Genomic DNA, 23,713 nt, shown 5'->3' with positions numbered 1-23,713 from the left:
CTGCTTACACTACGCTTGTCCGCCTATTCTGGAGTACTGCTGTGCGGTGTGGGATCCGCATCAGGTGGGACTGACGGATGACATGGGAAAAGTACAAAGAAGGGCAGCTCGTTTTGTATTATCGCGAAATAGGTGAGATAGTGTCACAGACATGATACGTGAATTGGAGTGGCAATCATAAAAACATAGGCGTTTTTCGTTGCGACGGGACCTTCTCATGAAATTTCAATCACCAGTTTTCTCCTCCGATTGCGAAAACATTCTGTTGGCACCCACCTACATAGGGAGAAATGATCATCACGATAAAATAAGAGAAATCAGGGGTCGCACGGAAAAATTTAAGTGCTCGTTTTTCCCGCGTGCCGTTGGAGGATGGAACGATAGAGACACAGCATCAAGGTGGTTCATTGAACCCTCTGCCAGGCACTTTATAGTGAGTAGCAGAGTCATCACGTAGATGTAGATGTATATGTAGAAATTCCGCAAGATTGCGTTTATTTTGCCACAAAACAGTATAAACAGATGATAGCTAAAAATAAACAATATATAGAATACAGAACGTAAATAACAACGGCATGTACAACAGTGAACGTACATTCTGACAACTGGTTAATGCACTCAGTATGGGGTGTGACCACCTTTGGCAGCAATACGAGACTGACAAACGATGATATCTCCAATCTCATGTTGAGGCGATAACGCCCATTCTTCCTGCAGCCCTGCCCGCACGGTTCTGGAGAGTGGTTGGTGGATGCTGACATGGTGCAACCCATGTCCCTAGTGCCTGCCGTACTTGCTCTATGGGACTCAAATTAGGAGAGCGAGCAGGGCACGCCATTCCTCCAGTATCTCCCATTTCCAAGAAAACATCAACCACCCGTGCTCTATGATGTCGAGCATCATCGTCCATTCGTGCGAAGTCTGCTCCGACAGCACTTTGCAACGACCGCACATGAGGCCCCAAGATCTCGTCTCGATACCAGGCAGCAGTTGAACCTTGCCGATTCACCCGTAAAATTTCATGAAGAGGTGGCAATACAATCTCTCCCTCAGCATTAGTGATCCTCCTTGATGTCAGTCTACCGGCCGGAGTGGCCATGCGGTTCTAGGCGCTACAGTCTGGAACCGAGCGACCGCTACGGTCGCAGGTTCGAATCCTGCCTCGGGCATGGATGTGTGTGATGTCCTTAGGTTAGTTAGGTTTAATTACTTCTAAGTTCTAGGCAACTGATGACCTCAGAAGTTAAGTCGCATAGTGCTCAGAGCCATTTGAACCATTTGATATCAGTCTCTTTCCATAACGTTTGGGACCCGAAATCGTGCTCCACGTTCCCTCCAGATGCGAATCTGTCGTTAATCACTGCCGAGAACAAATCGGGACTCATCTGTGAAAAGATCATTGGCCCACTGTCCGACCGTCCAGGTGGTACGCCGACTGCTCCACTATAGATGTTCCCTTCTGCGAAAACACGTCAGAGGTACACATGGAGCAGGTCTCTGACAATAAAGGCCACTCTTCCGAAGCCTTCTCTACACGGTTTGCCTCGCTGCAGCGCGTCCAGTGGATGCTGCGAGCACAGGCGCCAGCTGCCGTGCAGTACTAAGGCATTACGGTCCTCTCTTTCTGATGTTACACGTGGTCGGGCCCGGCCTCGTCTGCAGGACACAATTTAGATCTCTATAAACTATCGCCACATCCGAAAAAGCAACACAACGACTCACATTATGTCATCAAGCCACATCAGTTTGCCACTATCTTGCTTCCATTCTCCCCATGGCCCTCAATCGCAGACCCTGGTAGGCGTCTTCTCTGTGCCATACGGCACCGTCTATGACTGTACACAGCGATTGTGGATGTGGGAGTACCCGGCAAACACTGTCCCGTTTGATAGCTGCCCCGATGTCATCGTTGGTGTGGTTGTCCGTTGACTGGAATACATGTTCCGTGCAGGGCGCGATCGTAAGGACATCCGTTGACAGTTTGTATGATTATATCGTTAGACACAGGACGGGGAAATAGTGGTTTCTCGCTTTTGTTTTGGAAACCAGTGTATATGTGCATAAAGTCCAAAAAAAGGAAAGAAATTTTGCTTTTTGTGCGATGGAGGAAGATCGAAACACCAATAATCTACACCGATACAATCACAAGAAACACGCTGTGGTAACAAAACAATGGCGGCCACACTGGAGACTTACCACCCCTCGCAGCTTTGTACATATAGGCAGACCATAGGGGAGCATGCAGAACATTCCTCTAGCGGACATTAAAACTCAACGTCCTCTGACTGGAACTGGGTAGCAATAATCGCTTCCATATTTATAAATTATGTAGATCGCCCTGTCATAGGATCATATTTCTTATTCCGTTCTCCTGCTGGAAAGCTTATCTTCTAGTCAACAGTGACAATAAATACAGGCTGCAGTATATAGCAGTAGTAGAGCGTGACTCCAGCACCAACTTCTGAATGCAGTTACTGGATTTGGAAACATACAGTAATTCAGGATAGCTCGTTCAAATATTAATTCGATGTTTCTTTACTAGGTTTGAGTTTCACCGCTTTTGTAATTCTAATTGTTGGTGAAATTAGTAATGCCATATAAAATGTTCTGTTAGTAGGCGACTGATAGCAGTTTATCTGATGTACATCTGGATAATTTTGTGCAATATCATATGCAAACACACTAATTAAGGAAATTAAATACTGTATACTCTAGAGTAACTCAGATACACTAGGCGCGTGACTTCAAGTGCTTAGTTCCAATGTCTGTCACAGCTGTAATGTTCTGCATTGTGAGCAGAGAGATTTATTGCAATGATTGACTGTTCGGTCCGTTCTTGATAGAATGTTGTGTAGATCATCAATGAAACGCAAACAATACTGGTGTAATATTCTACAATATTTACTATTTGTTACACGAACTACACGAACCGGTTTTCATCAAGTCAATGATACGAGGTGCGACAATAAAGTAATGAGATTGATGTGAAAAAAAGGTTGCTTACCGTTTTAGTCAAGTTTAGTGTTGTCTCCTTCAAAGCAGTTCCCTTCTAATTGCACACACTTTTTCCAGCACGTTTGCCATTGATGGTAACATTTCTGGAACTCATCTTCCGTAATATCTATCCTCCAAGACCCTCGTCACAGCTTTTTGGACATCTTGTATCGTTTCCTGGTGAATAAAGTGGCTGTGGTAGTACTGATATTTGTTTTAACGTTAAAAATTGCTGTTGTGGTGTGAGATTTTTGGGGACCAATTTTTGTACAAATCTTTCTCATACCAAGAAGATCTTCAGTTATTATTAGACGAACCGTATCTCGACTGATGTTCAGTTCTTTTGCAATCATTTTCACAGATAATCTGCGATCAGATCGTACGAGTTCACGCAGCCTGGCCAACTTGACATCCGTCTGTGAGTTTGATGGTCATCCGCTGCGGTCTTCATCTTCAACATTCGTTCTGTCATCACTAACCATTTTATGCCAACGAAAAACTTGAGCTCTTGACATAACCTCCTCTCCATGAGCCTTCTGAAGCTTACCGTAAGTTGTCGTTGCGTTTTCACCCAATTTAACGCAAAAAGAAATGGCATACCGTTGCACAGTATTATACGGTTCCATTTCCGTGACGAGAGACACAAACACGTGTTAACTTACTACAGCACAACTTACAACTGAGCAGTTGCATCGATGTGCCGTTTGGACTAGATGCAGCTTGTAGACCAAGGTCAAAGATATTGTGTGTATGTAGGCCTGCAGTGTTGCAACATCTTGAAAAGAAAACAGTCTCATTACTTTATTGTCGCTCCACGGAAGTATGTGGTGCAATGAAATTTTCTTCGGTCAAAGACTTTAAACTAGTGCATATACAGAGTGTTGTGGATTGGCAGGAGAGCCAACCCTTATAGAGGAAGCCGAAAGGCACGCGTTTAAGCTCACGCAGGCTGGCGTGAGGTCTGGAACAGGACATGGAAATCAGAACTTAGAAAAACGGACGCAGATGGTGGAATATTTAACTTTAATCCATTAATGTTGAACGTAGCTCTTGTCTGTTCATTCTTTACAATATCAATAGCAACTGATAATGGCGCCTTGCTAGGTCGTAGCAAATGACGTAGCTGAATGCTATGCTAACTATCGTCTCGGCAAATGAGAACGTATTTTGTCAGTGAACCATCGCTAGCAAAGTCGGTTGTACAACTGGGGCGAGTGCTAGGAAGTCTTTCTAGACCTGCCGTGTGGCGGCGCTCGGTCTGCAATCACTGATAGAGGCGACACGCGGGTCAGACGTATACTAACGGACCGCGGCCGATTTAAAGGCTACCACCTAGCAAGTGTGGTGTCTGGCGGTGACACCACATTCCTCCCCCGCAAATCGGCGTGGGGAGGACCCCATGTTGACGTATGCGACGAGGTGGGGAGCCTAACAACAGGCGAGGCTGTGCCACCCGCACCCTGCCATTCGGTCTGAGGGGAGCTAGGAAACGTCTGAAAACCTGCTCCAGGGTGCACGCCAACATGCGGTGTATGCGCCCGCAGAGAGACAGGAGGGGCCGAAGGGTCGACCTCCATCGGGCCGGGGCACCCGACGGGCGAAGACGACATATGGTCCGGAGCGGGCAGGAGGTCCATGTCGGAGGACAACTGGTCACGGGAAGCGATCAGCGACGCGTGACCCAGGGAGGCGCCCGGTGGTTGCAGCGAAGCGTCCACTGGCGGCGTCGCCGGCGGGAGAACAGGCGGCGCGTCGCCATGGGGCAAAATGGAAGGCAGCGTCGGTAAAACCTGGGGCTGAGGCGAGCCAGTAGATGGGTGCCCAGGGCACTGACCGGAGGGCACCACCGCTGACAGCAGACGGCGAGCGACAGATCCCGTGCGACGACAGAGGCGCAGCTGATTGAGATGCCGGTGCACCTCAGCAGAGGCCCCCAAAACCAGATACATAGCGCGGCCGAGACAGCGAAGAATGCGCCCGGCGAGCCAACGCCGTGAACCTCGATAGTTGCGATAGGAGACAACGTCGCCTGGAACAAAAGCAGGAGTCTGCCGCTGCACAGGAACCTGATGCGGCGGATGTAGCAAAGACATCAAGGTTCGATGAGGATGACCGTGAAGCAAATCAGCCGGCGAGCGACCATCTCGGGGCTGAGAGCGATACGAGGACAAAAAGAGCACCAACGCGTCCTCCCGAGAATTCAACATCTGTGACTTGAAAGTCCTGCCCAATCGTTCAGCGGCACCGTTTGACTGTGGCGAAAACGGCGCGGATGTCAGATGTTGAATACCATTGGCCTTGCAGAATGACTGAAATTCTATGGACATGAATTGTGTGCCATTGTCGGAAACAATAGCCTGTGGCAGAACTTCAATGCAAAAGATAGCAGATAACGCTTGGATGGTGGAAGATGACGTCGTGGAAGACATCCGGGCAACAAAAGGAAAATTACTGAATGAATCTACCAGACCAACCATCGAGCATTCCAGAATGGACCAGCAAAATCTATGTGTAAGCGTTGCCAACGGGAAGTGGCTTTCGGCCATGCAAAGAATTTCCGCGGTGGTGAGGATTGTTGTTCGGCACACGCCATGCAAGAAGAGCACGTATTCGTAATCGCAGCATCGATTCTGAACCAAGTACAGTGCTGACGAGCAAGTTGTTTCGTTCTCACTATACCCCAATGTCCTTGGTGGATAATTCGTAAGACAGAGGACTGTAACGAACGTGGGACCAAGACCCTGGACTGATCATTATCAGAAAGCAACAGCAAAACACCACGTCGAACAAAAAGTCTCTCCGTGTGAGCAAAAAATCGGAGAACCAACGGATCCCCGATCCGTGACTTTGACAAGGGTCATTGCGTAGCAACAAAACGCAGAACGGTAGAAAGGACAGGGTCGGCAGCTGTGGCAGTAGCTACACGACGAAAATAAATCGGAAACGATTCGACCACGCCATCGGTTTCCGCATCAATAAACATGCAAGCAAGTTCGGAGGAATCGAATGCTCTATCCGCAGCAACAGGCAAAGGGCACAACGCATCGGCGTTTCCGTGCTTAACAGCGGACCGATACAAGATATCGTAGCGGTACTGCAAGAGGAAAATAGACCGGCGAATGAATTTCCTTGCGCAGACGAGAGCAATTTGGACGCAAAGGCAATAGGGCGATTATGCGATCCATCTTTGTGCGCAAGCACAGCACCGATCCCGAAATCCGATGCATCCACCATCAACAAAAGGGGTTTTTGGGGATCGAATGGCGTAAGGCAAGTATTGGAAAGCAACGCCGATTTCAACTGGCGAAAGGCGCGTTCGCATTCCGTCGTCCAGACGAACGGATCACCTTTACGGCGTAAGCGATGAAGCGGAGCTGAAATGGAAGAGGCGTGCGGCACATATTTGTTATAATAATTAATTTTTCCGAGCACACTCTGTAGCTGCTTCAAATTCTGCGGCGAAGGCAAGTCTTGTATGGCACGGAGGTGCTCGGGACTAGGATGTATGCCTTGGGCATTGAGTACATGTCCCAGGTAGGGTAAGTCATGAGCAAAAAACACACATTTGTCCTTCCGCAAGCGAAGACCATTTTGTCGCAAGACCTGAAATAATGTTCTGAGATTGGTTAAATGTTCTTCTTCCGTCTTTCCGGAGAGCAGAATATCGTCCAGATAGTTTGCTGCAGTAGGGACCGACACACAAACAGTTAGTAGATATTGCTGAAATAATGCAGGCAGGCAACCTGAATGGCAGTCGTTTGAATCGATACAAACCAAGATGCGTGTTAAGCACCAAAACGCGCTGGGATTCTTCGTCCACCGGTATTTGCAAGTACGCATCTGCTAGGTCCAACTTCGAAAAATATTTACCCGGGCACAGTTTGTCAAAAAGATCTTCCGGGCGGGGTAAAGGAAAAGTTGCAATCACTAGTTGGGGATTCACTGTTGCCTTGAAGTCCAAACAAAGTCTCAATTTTCCGGAAGGTTTTGGCAAAATTACCAAGGGTGATGCCCATAGAGAAGCCTGCACACGTTCAATCACACCTTGTGATTCCAAATCGTGTAATGTGTTTGCGACCTCATCACGCAAAGCGGGGGGAACATTGCGCGCTCTGAAAAATTTTGGTTGCGCGTTGACTTTCAGTTCCAAATGTGCTTTATAGTTCTTAGCGCAACCAAGGTCCGGTGCAAAAATATCTGCAAATTCTTCACGTAGACGAGAAACACTGTCTGAAGGCACAGTCTGGTTCACTGATAGGACCTGATTGACTATAGACAAGTTAAGCAACTGAAATAAATCGAAACCAAACAAGTTCACTGCAGAAGAACGAAGAACGTAAAATGACACAAGTATTGTTTGTCCCTTGTATGTTGCAAGAAGGCTGCACTGTCCTAACACAGGGAGCCCGTGACCTGAATATGTAGTTAGCTTAACATTTGCGGCACGCAACGGAGGTGTGCCCAGCTGTTTGTACGTGTCTTGATTGATCAGTGAAACTGCAGCTCTGGTATCGAGCTGGAATGGTATCACTTTGCCGTTAATGTCCAAGTCGACAAAAAGTTTATTGTCCTGTTGACGACAAGAGCGACTGTCTCGTGCAACGTGAACTGACACTGGTACAAAATCACTTGCGACTTGACGGGATTTCCGGCGATGTCGACGCACACTATTTGTGGGACGAACAAAGTCACTGTTAGAGAGAGTGGCACCGGGCGGAGTGGAATGAACTACATGAATTTCCATGGGCAAAGTTTCACGAGCCTGAGTATCCTTGGTTCGATTCCAATTCCGGCGAGAAGCAAAGGGCCTGGAATGGTTGTGAGGGTCCGATCTGAGCTTTTTCTGGCAAACACTCTGAACATGGCCTTTTTTGTTACAGAAAAAGCAAATAGCCTGGCGTGACGGGCAATTATCACGCGAATGTCTAGTAGCACACCGCGGGCATGATTTTAGCACTGCATTGCTTGCTGGCGCGGTACACGTGGCTGACAGCCAGGCGGCTTGGCGCGGCCGGGTGTGAGGAGTGTTTACTGTTCCGTGCAGCTCGCCTGGCGGGCCGGTTAACCTGACACACGGGTGGCGAAGTTTAAAATGATTCCTGAGCAAAGTCAAGTGTGTCCTGCCGATTCAATATGTCCATCACTTGTTGAAGGGAGGGATTGACTAGTTTCAAAATTTGCTCCCTTATACGAACATCAGAAACGTTCTGTGCAATTGCATCACGTACCATAGTATCTGAATAAGGGTGTCCACATTGACACTCAAAAGCACAATCCCTAGTAAGGCCTTGCAAAGTTGCAACCCACTCCCGATTAGTCTGGCCTGCCATACGTTTTGTACGAAAGAAGGTATACCATTTGGCAACTACATTGACTGATTCTTTGAAATATGCATCTAATGCAGACAAAATCTCGTCGTAGGACTGAGTTGCTACGTCGCGTCGGGGAAATAATTTGACTATCACATGGTACGTGGTCACTCCGACGGAAGATAATAAAAAAGGCTGCCGCTCGTTACCTTGAATTCTGTAGGCGGCGAGATGGAATCCAAATTGGCGTGACCACTCTGTCCAGCTTTCCAGTGCAGCATCAAAAGGACGAGAAGTTGGTGCAACTGCATGTTGTGGCTGCGTTAGCGGTGGAGTGGCGGCTGCCGCATCGTTTTGCGTTGCACGTTGACCCTGGACGAGCTGTCCAAGGGCATCCAGTAAGGCCTGCGTCTGCTGATTCTGTAAGCGATAAAATTCGGACAGTACATCTGAAGATGTTGGCGAAGCCATTACACAAGTAAATCAGGGCAATATCGATAAGAACACGGAAAACCTCGTCGCCAAGATGTTGTGGATTGGCAGGAGAGCCAACCCTCATAGAGGAAGCCGAAAGGCATGCGTTTAATCTCACGCAGGCTGGCGTGAGGTCTGGAACAGGACAAGGAAATCAGAACTTAGAAAAACGGACGCAGATGGTGGAATACTTAACTTTAATCCATTAATGTTGAACGTAGCTCTTGTCTGTACATTCTTTACAATATCAATAGCAACTGATAATGGCGCCTTGCTAGGTCGTAGCAAATGACGTAGCTGAAGGCTATGCTAACTATCGTCTCGGCAAATGAGAACGTATTTTGTCAGTGAACCATCGCTAGCAAAGTCGGCTGTACAACTGGGGCGAGTGCTAGGAAGTCTCTCTAGACCTGCCGTGTGGCGGCGCTCGGTCTACAATCACTGATAGAGGCGACACGCGGGTCCGACGTATACTAACGGAGCGCAGCCGATTTAAAGGCTACGACCTAGCAAGTGTGGTGTCTGGCGGTGACACCACACAGAGCATCTGCATCTCCAGACATAAAAATGCCAAGTTAGAATAGGAACAAAATAAGCGAGGTTATTTCCATGTAAATGGCATATTTAACTAAAATAAAATATGTGACACATTAACTAATGAACCATACACAAATTACAACAGTTTTACACACAAGAACGTAACTGAACAATAACCTTTGGTGACATATCCAAAGATGTCGCTGAACAAAATAATCTTGTCTTTAATAGACCAAGAATTACAAACAAATGAGATATAGTAGTGGTATTAAGCAGGTGAGTGATGAGCTGTGATTATACAAAGTAAATTTTTTAACACAACAGGAGAAATTGTAGTAACTGAAATAATATGACCTGGATAGGATTATGAGTAGTATTTGCAGTTACAAGTGGTGAGTGAGGGAACTGTGTCTGTTCTTTCAGAACGAAGCTTGGGTTGATGGACAAGTGTTTATTAATTTTTATAATTTCAATGCAGTTTATCTTCCTTCCTTTGTGGATGTAATGTATGTGTTTTGCCTTATAACTGTCGCCTTCCTTAAGCAGGTGGTCTGCAAAAATAGCGTCTCCTTTTTTAAGTTTCCACCTTGCGTGGTGTTCCTTCAAGCGGGTGTATATTTCCCTGCCACACTGACTTATATAGAATTTACCTCAGTAACAAGTAATTATATGTGTTCCACTCTTTTCCAGCGCTGTTTCCATTTGTTCCGCAGGAGGCGCAAGAGCAGGTGTCTGAGCGCGGGGAGCTGCTGGTATCACTGCTGTACAACGAGAACCTGCACCGGCTCGCCGTCACCGTCATAGAGGCCAGGAACCTCAAGGTGTGTGTCTTTCTGTACGTGTACGGCTGCTAACATTTTACACACTGAAGCAGTAATACAGGCTGAGCGTAAAATCTTTACCTAATCAAAAATTAGTTCTGAGGAACTGTGCTAATATACACTCCTGGAAATGGAAAAAAGAACACATTGACACCGGTGTGTCAGACCCACCATACTTGCTCCGGACACTGCGAGAGGGCTGTACAAGCAATGATCACACGCACGGTACAGCGGACACACCAGGAACCGCGGTGTTGGCCGTCGAATGGCGCTAGCTGCGCAGCATTTGTGCACCGCCGCCGTCAGTGTCAGCCAGTTTGCCGTGGCATACGGAGCTCCATCGCCGTCTTTAACACTGGTAGCATGCCGCGACAGCGTGGACGTGAACCGTATGTGCAGTTGACGGACTTTGAGCGAGGGCGTATAGTGGGCATGCGGGAGGCCGGGTGGACGTACCGCCGAATTGCTCAACACGTGGGGCGTGAGGTCTCCACAGTACATCGATGTTGTCGCCAGTGGTCGGCGGAAGGTGCACGTGCCCGTCGACCTGGGACCGGACCGCAGCGACGCACGGATGCACGCCAAGACCGTAGGATCCTACGCAGTGCCGTAGGGGACCGCACCGCCACTTCCCAGCAAATTAGGGACACTGTTGCTCCTGGGGTATCGGCGAGGACTATTCGCAACCGTCTCCATGAAGCTGGGTCCCGCACACCGTTAGGCCGTCTTCCGCTCACGCCCCAACATCGTGCAGCCCGCCTCCAGTGGTGTCGCGACAGGCGTGAATGGAGGGACGAATGGAGACGTGTCGTCTTCAGCGATGAGAGTCGCTTCTGCCTTGGTGCCAATGATGGTCGTATGCGTGTTTGGCGCCGTGCAGGTGAGCGCCACAATCAGGACTGCATACGACCGAGGCACACAGGGCCAACACCCGGCATCATGGTGTGGGGAGCGATCTCCTACACTGGCCGTGCACCACTTGTGATCGTCGAGGGGACACTGAATAGTGCACGGTACATCCAAACCGTCATCGAACCCATCGTTCTACCATTCCTAGACCGGCAAGGGAACTTGCTGTTCCAACAGGACAATGCACGTCCGCATGTATCCCGTGCCACCCAACGTGCTCTAGAAGGTGTAAGTCAACTACCCTGGCCAGCTAGATCTCCGGATCTGTCCCCCATTGAGCATGTTTGGGACTGGATGAAGCGTCGTCTCACGCGGTCTGCACGTCCAGCACGAACGCTGGTCCAACTGAGGCGCCAGGTGGAAATGGCATGGCAAGCCGTTCCACAGGACTACATCCAGCATCTCTACGATCGTCTCCATGGGAGAATAGCAGCCTGCATTGCTACGAAAGGTGGATATACACTGTACTAGTGCCGACATTGTGCATGCTCTGTTGCCTGTGTCTATGTGCCTGTGGTTCTGTCAGTGTGATCATGTGATGTATCTGACCCCAGGAATGTGTCAATAAAGTTTCCCCTTCCTGGGACAATGAATTCACGGTGTTCTTATTTCAATTTCCAGGAGTGTAGATACGCGGTTTGTTGCAACTGGTAACTTAACTCGCAAAGGGCAAAGGTTTTTTTTTTCTTTTTTTTTTCTTTGTCGGTACACTTCCGTATGTGCGCTGTTTCTTACCCGTAAAAGGTAAAACGATGTTATCTGTAGCGGACATGGTGGTCACGATTTTGGGCCGTCTGTGCCAGACCATCTGTAGTAACGCTTCCAAGGTTGACAGTCCCGCAACTGATTTGCAACGTGAAGTTCCAAGGTGTAGAGTTAAACTTTTGCCATAATGGTAGACTCAGTGGAAAATAACGAACCCATAACGGCCACACCTCACATTCATTTCCAGGTTGTCCATTGTCTACTGTTCGAAAATGTATCGCCTCTTCGACCATCAGATTCGGACGATACCCCTGTTTACTTTCCTGGAGGTGTGAAAAGTCGTCTCATCGGACACACAAACTTTTGTGTTGTGTACAGCGATTTGTTCTAGTATGTACCTAGCGAAGTCAGCCCGTCTGGGCTAAACATACGGCTGCAAAACGTGCATAATTTACACTTCGTATACATGTAAATGCAGACATTTGTGTAAAATATTAAATCCAGTGCTGTGAGTTATGCTCTTTTCTCTGAAAACACAATGCGTCGATTTCCCCAGACTCCTTCGAAATTCTGTACTCACGGTATCAACAGCGTAATCGCTCACTCCAGGTCTCCGACTTCTGGCCTTGTCGTCGCCAACACCGTCAATCACTTTTCATACACTCCTTTGAGGCTCTTCACACCTGGTGGATGTAGACTACAGGCACTTCTAAAGAGTTGCTGAACTGTAACTGGCGAGTGAGTGTCACGAAACCGCGAAATAATTCGTGCATAGACGACGTTATGACAGCAGCAGTCTTAAATTACGCTTTCTGCAACAAGAAATGAAAGAAAGAAGGCAAATCCATAAAAAACTTCATCGGTTAAGCTACTATTTGCTGCAAACCACATAGCTGTATCGCTCATAGTTCTTAGAAATAAAATTTTGTGTTTTTACAAAAACTTTATGCTTAGCCTATATAGTATGCAACGAAAGTAAGCTCGAAGAGTTGTGGAGGTTGTTTTGAGAAAAAAATTGAAGGTAGGAAACCGTGTCCAACAACGCTATCCACCGACGTTATATAGCGTTGTCGTTACTGTCGAAGACTGGTGTCACTAGGCAACTTACTGGAGAAAACTCCTGTCGCTAGGCAACCCCTGCGGCATCGAAAGTGACGTAAGTCTGATGCGCCTGCCGTCGCTGCGCGTAGCGGTCAATTCGCTGTAAATCAGTGGTAGTAAAATGTTATTTGCTCAAGAGGCAGTACACAGTTTGAGGGGCCGCACCTCGGGCCGCTTATGTACCACTCTCATTCTTAATTCGTATCTTACATAGGTTTATTAATTGATAACTTACATAAATTGATATGTTATGAGCCCCCAATTCACTAGCTATAGTAAACGCGCGACATATAGCCTTCCGAAGCGCTGAAAGAAGACAGCTCCATTCGGAACACTTCATTTTGACTGTTCTCTGTTTCAGATTGCTGACACCCTTAGTGACCCTAAAGTTGTGACGCTACCTATAAATCTGTACCGCTTGTGAAGATGACCTTCTCTTTAATGCGCATTCATGAACCGACGCTACTCCCATGTCAATTTTTTTCCATAGCAAACGATCAATGCAAGTCACGCGAGCCAGTGTGTTTTCAAAACTGGAAGACAAGCAGTGGAACCGTAACCCTCAATACCCGCAGTTGCCACACTACATAACACTCTGTCCCTGACGTAAGCGGCCAACTTTACTTAGCTCAAGGCCCAGTTCTCCGACGTCAATTAAAAGTAAGCACCTGGGGCTGCACGAATAGCCGATTCGAGCCGCGTGTGGCCCACGGACTGCAGTGTGATGAGCAGTGACGTAAATATGATGCTGAAGAGCCTGTTTACATGCTTGTCCAAAGGAACTTTACATCGTATTTCTGAATATCACAGGCACTGCAATATCGTATTTACCCTCCGACACTGGGTAAGCGGCTTTGAAGTAAATTGTCTCCATTGTACGGGAATATACATAGTGGATGAGCAAGTATGGGTTTTCTACACATACTAAGTTGACGACACATGGAGGTTTGAGTGTGGCCGTGAGTCGTGCATGGATAGTCAGCTTTAGGTTTTTGAGCGGTGCAGTACATCCCGGGCACGTTTCCGGGTCTGTTGTTTACCGCACGACCGTGGTGGTGTTGAGTGTTACAGTTACGTTCGTGACCCCGATGGCTCTTTCGTACCGAAAAGTCGGGATCAAATTGCAGTTTGACGCAACGTATTGTAGACTCTATACCCACGAGGTAGACAGATTTTTATGAGACTTGATCCGAAAGAGCTGCTGGGTATCTATTTGTCTACCGTCTCCAGTATATCTTAAGTTCGCTGACGATGGGGAGTGTGACAAATTTCTCAGACGGAAGGTTACAGATTCTGACACTCTCGGTATGGTAACACTGGAACGGAATGTGCAAAATACAAAATATGTATTTGAAGGTTTAGAGGATCTGGTCACCCCTGGTCTTCGGCTCTGTGGCACAGTCCTCGACCATACGGCCAAAAAAATTGAAGACGTTCGAAACTTACCCTGTCCTTAACGAGGTGCGAGAGGTCAGTGTTGAATTTCACCGCCATATACTTTCGTATCTCACTATCACTGGCTGCCGGGCGATAAGTATTTGCGACGGTCAGCCGAGGACCTGCTCCGGACGTGGACATGTACAGGGTGTTTCAAAAATGACCGGTATATTTGAAACGGCAGTAAAAACTAAACGAGCAGCGATAGAAATACGCCGTTTGTTGCAATATGCTTGGGACAACAGTACATTTTCAGGCGGACAAACTTTCGAAACTACAGTAGTTACAATTTTCAACAACAGATGGCGCTGCAAGTGATGTGAAAGATATAGACGACAACGCAGTCTGTGGGTGCGCCATTCTGTACGTCGTCTTTCTGCTGTAAGCGTGTGCTGTTCACAACGTGCAAGTGTGCTGTGGACAACATGGTTTATTCCTTAGAACAGAGGATTTTTCTGGTGTTGGAATTCCACCGCCTAGAACACAGTGTTGTTGCAACAAGACAAAGTTTTCAACGGAGGTTTAATGTAACCAAAGGACCGAAAAGCGATACAATAAAGGATCTGTTTGAAAAATTTCAACGGACTGGGAACGTGACGGATGAACGTGCTGGAAAGGTAGGGCGACCGCGTACGGCAACCACAGAGGGCAACGTGCAGCTAGTGCAGCAGGTGATCCAACAGCGGCCTCGGGTTTCCGTTCGCCGTGTTGCAGCTGCGGTCCAAATGACGCCAACGTCCACGTATCGTCTCATGCGCCAGAGTTTACACCTCTATCCATACAAAATTCAAACGCGGCAACCCCTCAGCGCCGCTACCATTGCTGCACGAGAGACATTCGCTAACGATATAGTGCACAGGATTGATGACGGCGATATGCATGTGGGCAGCATTTGGTTTACTGACGAAGCTTATTTTTACCTGGACGGCTTCGTCAATAAACAGAACTGGCGCATATGGGGAACCGAAAAGCCCCATGTTGCAGTCCCATCGTCCCTGCATCCTCAAAAAGTACTGGTCTGGGCCGCCATTTCTTCCAAAGGAATCATTGGCCCATTTTTCAGATCCGAAACGATTACTGCATCACGCTATCTGGACATTCTTCGTGAATTTGTGGCGGTACAAACTGCCTTAGATGACACTGCGAACACCTCGTGGTTTATGCAAGATGGTGCCAGGCCACATCGCACGGCCGACGTCTTTAATTTCCTGAATGAATATTTCGATGATCGTGTGATTGCTTTGGGCTATCCGAAACATACAAGAGGCGGCGTGGATTGGCCTCCCTATTCGCCAGACATGAACCCCTGTGACTTCTTTCTGTGGGGACACTTGAAAGACCAGGTGTACCGCCGGAATCCAGAAACAATTGAACAGCTGAAGCAGTACATCGCATCTGCATGTGAAGCCATTCCGCCAGACACGTTGTCAAAGGTTTCGGGTAATTTCATTCAGAGACTACGCCATATTATTGCTACGCATGGTGGATATGTGGAAAATATCGTACTATAGAGTTTCCCAGACCGCAGCGCCATCTGTTGTTGACAATTGTAACTACTGTAATTTCGAAAGTTTGTCTGCCTGAAAATGTACTGTTGTCCCAAGCATATTGCAACAAACGGTGTATTTCTATCGCTGCTCGTTTAGTTTGTATTGCCGTTTCAAATATACCGGTCATTTTTGAAACACCCTGTACGTACGGAATGCCTGCAACGCCGTCTCATACAGACGGCCTCAGCCGATCAGATTCAACCATCAATAGCGACCTGTGTGCGATATTGCTCGCAGATGCTTGTTATATCACACAAACATGGTACACAGTAGCATATATTTTTACATATGCAGGACAACATACTCAAGCATCTGCGAGCAATATTTATATGGACATGGCATTTTGGACAAGGTGCTTTCTGTCTTTAATGTGCCTAGTTTTATCCTCTTCACATCTTTTGCACGAGGTTCAGCGTAAAATGAACGAGTTTTACAACAAAGAAGTGTTAAAGACCTGAAGATGACAGCAATGACTGCCGAAACCGGTCGTCTCAAATAAGGAAATTTTTATGCGATGTTGGCTTTTGAATGGTTTGTAACAATTAAAACAACGCCCTTCAGTACTATGAAAATGAGAAAGTTCAGGCGTATGGGAATCAAGTGTGTGCGCCCAGCGTGTGTGTGTGTGTTTCAGTTCCGGGAGGAGCGGCGCGACTCGTACGTGCGCGTGTCGCTGCAGCAGCAGTACCGCGCCGTCAAGGTGAAGCGCACGGCCACGGTGCGCAACTCGGACTGCCCCAACTTCTCGCAGTGCTTCAACTTCCGCGTGCCCGCCGCGCGGCTCGACCTCACCAGCATCACGCTGCACGTGCTGGTGCCCGTGCCGGGCTACGGCAGAGGTACCTGCCTGACAACTCCCTGCCTACCTTCCCATGTTCTCCACCTCCTTCCCTCTACATTCACTTCCTAGGTGCATCACACATGCCAGCATGACATGGGGCTGAATGGAATTTTCTGTTTTAATACAGCCACGCTTGCATCTCATTACAACCCTTCTAGGCCTACTGCCACGTGACCTTATTAAAATCCTTTCAGGCGAGTTGCAGTGGACTCCTCACCAACCTGTATCATCTGGAACGTCGGTTTATTTTATCATTTACGTATTCTGCGAGATGATGTGGCAGTACACCCAGAAGAATTTTAATGAGATTAACACCGTGCATGCAAGTCTACAATGTTACGCTGCCTGACAAAAAAATGTAAGCATCCAGACTCAGCCCGGTTAGTCGTGCGATCTGACGCACGGCTTTCCGGATTGGGAAGGAGCGCCTGGTCCCCGGCACGCTGGACTTGCGTCGAGGTCCGCTGAGCCGGCCAGTCTGTGGATGGTTTTTAGGCGGTTTTCCATCTACCTTGGCGAAAGCGAGATGGTTCCCCCTTATTCCACCTCAGCTACACCATGTCGGCGACTGCTGCGAAAAACAAGTTCTCCACGTACGCGTACACCACCATTTCTCTACCACGCAAACATAGGGGTTACACTCGTCTGGTGTGAGACGTTCGCTGGGGGGGAGGGGGGGAGGGGGGGGGTCCACCGGGAACCGGACCGCACAATAACCCTGAAAGAGTGGTTCGGTGTGGCGCGGCGGAGGGGTGAAGTGGACTACGGTAGTCGTCGTGGGGTTGTGGACCGCTGCGGCTTCGGCGGGGACGCAGCCACTCCTTCGTTTCTAAAAAAAATAGTTCTAATGGCTCTGAGCACGAAGGGACTTAACCCACTAAGTCCCAATTTTTTTTAAAAATTGAATTTTTTATTCCCTAATTATAATGTACATAGTGTGTGAAGCACAATAAGTACAAAAATAGCCAAAGAATATTCATACATGCTGATATAATGGCCGTCCTCAAATAAGACGCAGGGATCAAACAGTGTTGTATAGCACGCTAAACTGTATTCAAATGTTAACTATTTATTTCTCGTTAAATGGCACAAAACACATCACACACAATGTTACACGGCATTTAACACAATATGTTTTTGGTTTCCCATTATTTAGCTCTTACACATATTCTTTGCGTGCTTTTTTTGTCAATCATATGACCAATTCCATCAAACCTGATGTCTGGTATCACTCTCAAATGACGTGATGGGTATTCCAATGGACGTCCAATATTCGGTCTTCCAGTGTCCAATTTCAGGTATGTAACTGTAACAGCACGTCTGAAATCCAGTAAATCCAGTGCATTTTTCCCATGTACTAGTCTGTAGAAGAGCCAGGCATTTACGAGGGCCGTTTCCAGCATACGTGTAAATAGGACCCAGTACCATTTTTTCCCTCTAATTACCGTCGCGTATTTTCCAACTAACCAGTCATGGTGGTCAACACCTCCCATGTACGCGTTGTACGACTTCAAAACGGCAGGTTGTTGCACTTGTGTCTTCTTACTTGCTTGTCTACTGTACCGCGTAGCTGCTCCCAAAGGTTCAACTTTGTCAAAATTTGTACCAATTGTAACGCATCTGTTGTCGTGCCATCGAACAAATAAGACTTCACCAATCCTGTCGACCTGGTAGTCATAGTTTCCTCTAACTGTCTTTTTCAGTTCGTTGCTGCTCAGTAGTGGATAGTCACCAACTCTAGTCTCTCTGACAGTCCCAGTTGCTCGAAAACCCAAATTTCTCAGATGAATCAGAAGATCTCTACTAGTGAAGAAATTGTCAAAGTACACAAAATGATTAAGGGGTTTTTCAGTGCAGTCCAGCATGTTTAGGACTACTCTTGATCCAAATAGTAGGTCATCCCTTGCAGTATCTTCTGGATCCTTTCCACAGTATAAATCAAATTTGAAACAGTAGCCACTTGCTCCACAAAGAGACGACAACTTATAGCCAAATCTAATAGGCTTGCCTCGGATAAACTGTTTCAGCCCACTTCGTCCATAGTATTTGACTATCATTTCGTCAACTGACAAATTTTCCTCAAATATTCCAAATTTTTGAAACGATTCATTTATCATTTTCAAGAGACGTCTAATTTTGAATCCGCGATCGTGTTTGTTTTCATTGGCTAAGTCATTATCTTGAATATGAAGCAATTTTTCCAACTTCTGATATTTATTCCTTGACATAGCTGTCTTTATAATTGGTGTGCCAACATCTTCATCTCCAGACCAGTATAGCTTCTCAGCAGGGAGCTTATGGTAGCCAGCAAAAAGAGGAAATCCGTCAAAGACCTTCACTTCTTCAACTCTGAGCATAAAATCCTGCATATTCTTCATATTTACTGCATATCTCACAGTTTCTTTCAGTATGAACTCGGATATGTTTCCGTTCATCAGTTCTTCAAACATCTCCTTCGGGGTCAAGGAAGAAAATTGTTCCTTCAATTCCTCTCTCTTTGTGCTGATGTCATGCTCACTAGTTTGAGACAGCTTTGTATAAACTGGAGGTGTCTTTTTTCCAATTGCTTTTCTCATCAGTAAGGCGTCTCTTCTTCGATTTACTTCTGGAAACTTGGGATGTACTTGGCAGTGAAGTTTTACATACAGTTTCTTCGTTATTCTCTGATATAACATAATGTAATTAAATAGCCCCTGGCACATCTGAGACTTCCACGGTTCCAGTAACATCGTCTGGACCTCCGTCGGTCATACAGTCGACTGCAGGAGGACATACAGTGACATAGATATGGCCCTGATCATCTGACACCACATTATAGAATGCGTCACTGTTTATTATTTCTTCTATTTCTTCGTCAGTGAGGTATCTATCTCGTCTGAAGGCCATTATAATCTATATAAAATGAAATGGAATAAATTTTAATAAAATAACGTGAAATGAAAGAATAATACATTAGCACAAACTACAGAAAAGGGAATGTGTAAATACCTCTGTCCATCTGGAATTGTATTATTTACTAATGGGTAACATATTCATAGATATACTTACATAATACGCTGTAAATTTCAAAGTAACTTCATATCCTGTAATATGTATATATAAAAGAGGGGTCGTTACTTACCTCAGCAACAAAATCTGGTAAAATTACCACGTTCTAAAAAGAAAATACATCAGGAGTAGCGGAGTTTCATATTCGAACGTGCAGCAATTCAAATAACTGAAATGATAACACCAAATCCCAGTGCCCTATTTCGAGTACATCAAATTTTATAACAATGGAAAACAATGAATATAGCTCCAATTGAGTTAACAATGCAAGTAGTTTAAAAGACACATTGTTGACTATAAATAATCACAGTAAGATCTTTGCCACATATTTCAAATATTACTAAATTGTCGATAAAGTAAATACCTATAATAACAAAAAGTGTGCCTTAGTATTCAATAATCAATTAATGGTAGGATTTATTGCTTTTAGTTTCCTTTAAGCATACATTTGTTATAAAAAGCATCAGCAAATGACTTAGAACGGTAACAGTTAGAAATTAATAATTTATTGTGTATTTATAAATAAACATGTGCTCTGTCCTCAAAATAGGACACTGGTACTTAATGGGTTAACATCTGAGGTTATCAGTCCCCTAGAACTTAGGACTACTTAAACCTAACTAACCTAAGGACATCGCGCACATCCATGTCCCAGGCCGGATTCGAACTTTCGACCGTAGCGGTCGCGCGGTTCCAGACTGAAGCGGCTAGAACAGCTCGGCCACATCCATCGTTACTAGCCCCCGGTTAACGTACAATACAATACAATACAATACAAGCGCCCAGAAGACACGGTCGGATGTCAATGTAGTTTCTTATACCGATTCACAATGACCAGATATGTAAGTGATTAGAGTTGCATTTCTCTCTGGCAGATAAAACAGCGGCCATAGTGCATCTCCGTCATTCGGGTTTAGAGTTGATACCACACCTGGTAGGGAACGAACAGCATTAGATGCTGCATGATCACTGTGTAACACACAGCTATGCCTCATATTCATGTGAGACGGCGAAATCACCAGCTGACGGAGCTCGAAAGGGATTCATTGTGGGTCTCCATCTGGCCGATTGGTTGAATCATGCAATATCCATATTTGTGGACCATTCGGACGTGACAGAGGCCCGATGTTGGACCAAATGGAAACTGAAGGGCAGGCGTACAGAATTGTGGTCGAGTTCGTCTGACGGCCACAAGGGTGCACCAAACTCATGGAAATTCCTTCACGTGAATCTGTGACTGTCGTCCGAGAACAAGTCATGGACTCCCTGCAGAATACTGTGTCATCACGCACCACTGTTCAGAGACTAGCAAAAGTCGGACTAGGGAATTCCCGTGCCACGCATAAGCTGCCATTAACATCCCAACACAAACTGCTGCATTTGGAGTGGTGCTACGGAGTGCTGGAAAATGGCCTCGCATTGCGTCCAGCAATGAACAGCAGTCCTGCATTATTCCGAATGACAATCATCGTCGGGTATGATTTCATCACATGTTTTGCAAAAGCACACCGGCGTTACTCCTGGGTCATGGTGCGCGGAGCCATGAAGTACGATTTCAGGTCACGGCTGGTAGTGACCGAGGGTCCCTGATGGCACGGCGGTACGTCACTGACATCCAGTGGCCACATGTAGTAACTATCATGCTACAGTACCATGGTGACATTTTTGAACAATACAATACTCGTCTACACGTGGAACGTATCTGCTTGGTCTCTCTGTGATGTTGAGGCATTCCCGTAGCCAGTTAGATCCCCCATTTGCCTCCAATGGTATATTCGTGGTACCAGCTCAGACGTTCCAGTGCCATATCCAGGGTATCAAGCACAGTTGTGGGTCAGCTTGCCTCAGGAAAGAATACAACAGCCTTACGAACAGCCTGACGACACCCTTCCAAATAGAATCAATGCATACATACTGGAAAGAGAGAATGCAACATCATACAGATAAGTTGGTTCATGCTGTCACGTTTTTTGTGAAACTAACTCGATTTTGCAGTCACTGCAATAATATCAACCCGTGAACTTTCATTTAGGTTCTTCCTCCACTTCTGGGTGCTTCTCTTATATTTGGTAGGATAGTGTATAACGAACGTCTGTATGTTTTTCAAATTACTTAAACAGAAATATCGAGAACTAAAACATGAATTATGGGGTGAGAAAAGCATACAGACCTCCGTGGCTGACTTAACTCTGGCAAAGTGATGTGTTCTTGTGCTCGTAGTTTTATTCTCTATGCAGGTATGGGCTGTTCTAGATACATTAGGGCTTCCATGCAGTCGGCTGTATACCGAATATCCACAGGTCTTTCAGTTGTCATTTATGTAATTCAATGTAAGTCATTTTTCTAGCAGCTGTATCTTTAATTTTTTTTTATTTTGATGTGTATCCTACGTACACACGGTCGATTTCAAGACAATGTTGTTCCATATTCAGCAAGGTGTTAATCATGCTTCATGAGTACTGCAATTGTCTTACCATCAAGGGAAGAGCTTACAATGCGCCTGCCATACAGTTTGATAAATCGTGTCAAAACTCTTTACTCTCTGCGCTGAAACGAAAATAACACAATCAGTTCCTTCTAGGAACGAGTGCCAGGAGTATCTACACTTGAAGTTTAGGTTAGAAGAAAACAAGTTACTATATTTAACAACGTTGTCAGAGACACTATTATGTATCCGTACCCTTAGAACGGCAATGGCGTAACAAATACCACCAAGACAATTAGTAGAATACTCGAACACGGAGAACTGTACACACACATGTATCAGCACAATCTCCCAACACAAACAAATTATTTTTACAACACAAATATGTCAGTCCAGTTTATGACAGCCCCAATGCTTTTATGGACAAGTTTCCTCAGTTTAACAACAACATCGTCAGAAACTGTGGATTTACAACTGAAAGTAGTTGGTTGATTCCACTGCCAATCTAACTTTGAACCGTAAGTTCCTCTAGCTCTGACGATGGTCTTCAATCCTCTCCAACGTTCTTATTATATTGAGTAAGGTTATGAATTGCGACTTGTGACTGCCCCCTGAAGAGTTTTCACTATGCATCTTCATCTAGTACCATGGAGGTTACTCACTGATCCTTAAAACAGGTCCTATCATCCTGTCCCTTCCATTATCACCGTTTCCCCCATGTTCCTTCCGTCGCCGATTCTACAGAGAATTTCCACATTCTTTATCTTATCAATCCATCTGATTTTCATTATTCTGTAGCACCACTTCTAAAATGCTTCGATTTCTTCTGCTCCGGTTTTCACACTATCCACCATTCACTACCAAACAATGCTGTGCTCCAAACATACGTTCTGAGAAATTTTTTCCTCAAATTAAGGCTAATGTTGGATACTAGTAGACTCCTCTTCGCCTGGAATGCTCTATTTGCCCCATCTATTCTGCTTCTTAAGTCCTCCTTGCTTCGTCAGTCATAGGTTATTTTGCTTCCAAGGTAGCAGAATTACTTAACTTCGTCTACATCGTGACCATCAATCCTGATGTTAAGTTTCTCGCTGTTCTCATTCTTGCTATTTCGCATCACTTTCTTTTGATGATTTACTGCATACATATTCTATACTATTTAGACTATTCCTTAAGTTCAACAGATCCTGTAATTCTTCTTCAAACTCACTGAGAATAACAATGTCCTCAGCCTATCTTACCATTGATATCCTTTCACCTTGAATTTTAATCCCATTCTTGAACCTTTCTTTTATTTCCGTCATTGCTTCTTCGATGTGTAGATTGAACAATAGGGGCGAAAGACTACATCCCTGTCTTACACCTTTTTCAATTCGAGCTCTTCATTCTTGTTCTTCCAGTCTTATTGTTTCCTCTTGATCCTTGGACATGTTGTATGTTATCCGTCTTTCCCTATAGCTTACCTCTACTTTTCTCAGAATTTAGAACGTGTTGCACCATTTTGTATTGTCGACAAATCCTATGAATGTGTTTTGGTTTTTGTTCAGTCTTTCTTCCACTGT

General features: G+C 45.9%; 1 protein-coding gene across 1 annotated transcript in view; it reads left to right on the top strand.

Annotated features, from left to right (window-relative positions):
* The window catches only part of LOC126235536 (synaptotagmin-15-like), a gene marked incomplete at its 5' end in the record, with an annotated part of 252,552 nt that overhangs the window by 224,584 nt on the left and 4,255 nt on the right, over nt 1-23,713 (top strand). The window contains 2 exons of the mRNA XM_049944255.1: nt 10,028-10,135; nt 16,472-16,676. Coding sequence (XP_049800212.1) covers nt 10,028-10,135; nt 16,472-16,676 — 313 coding nt within the window. The remainder of the gene's footprint in view (nt 1-10,027; nt 10,136-16,471; nt 16,677-23,713) is intronic.

The sequence above is a fragment of the Schistocerca nitens genome, chromosome 2 (assembly GCF_023898315.1).
Source record: "Schistocerca nitens isolate TAMUIC-IGC-003100 chromosome 2, iqSchNite1.1, whole genome shotgun sequence".
NCBI lineage: Eukaryota > Metazoa > Arthropoda > Insecta > Orthoptera > Acrididae > Schistocerca > Schistocerca nitens.
The sequence above is the reverse complement of the archived record's forward strand: the minus strand, read 5'-3'. Positions and strand labels throughout refer to the sequence as shown.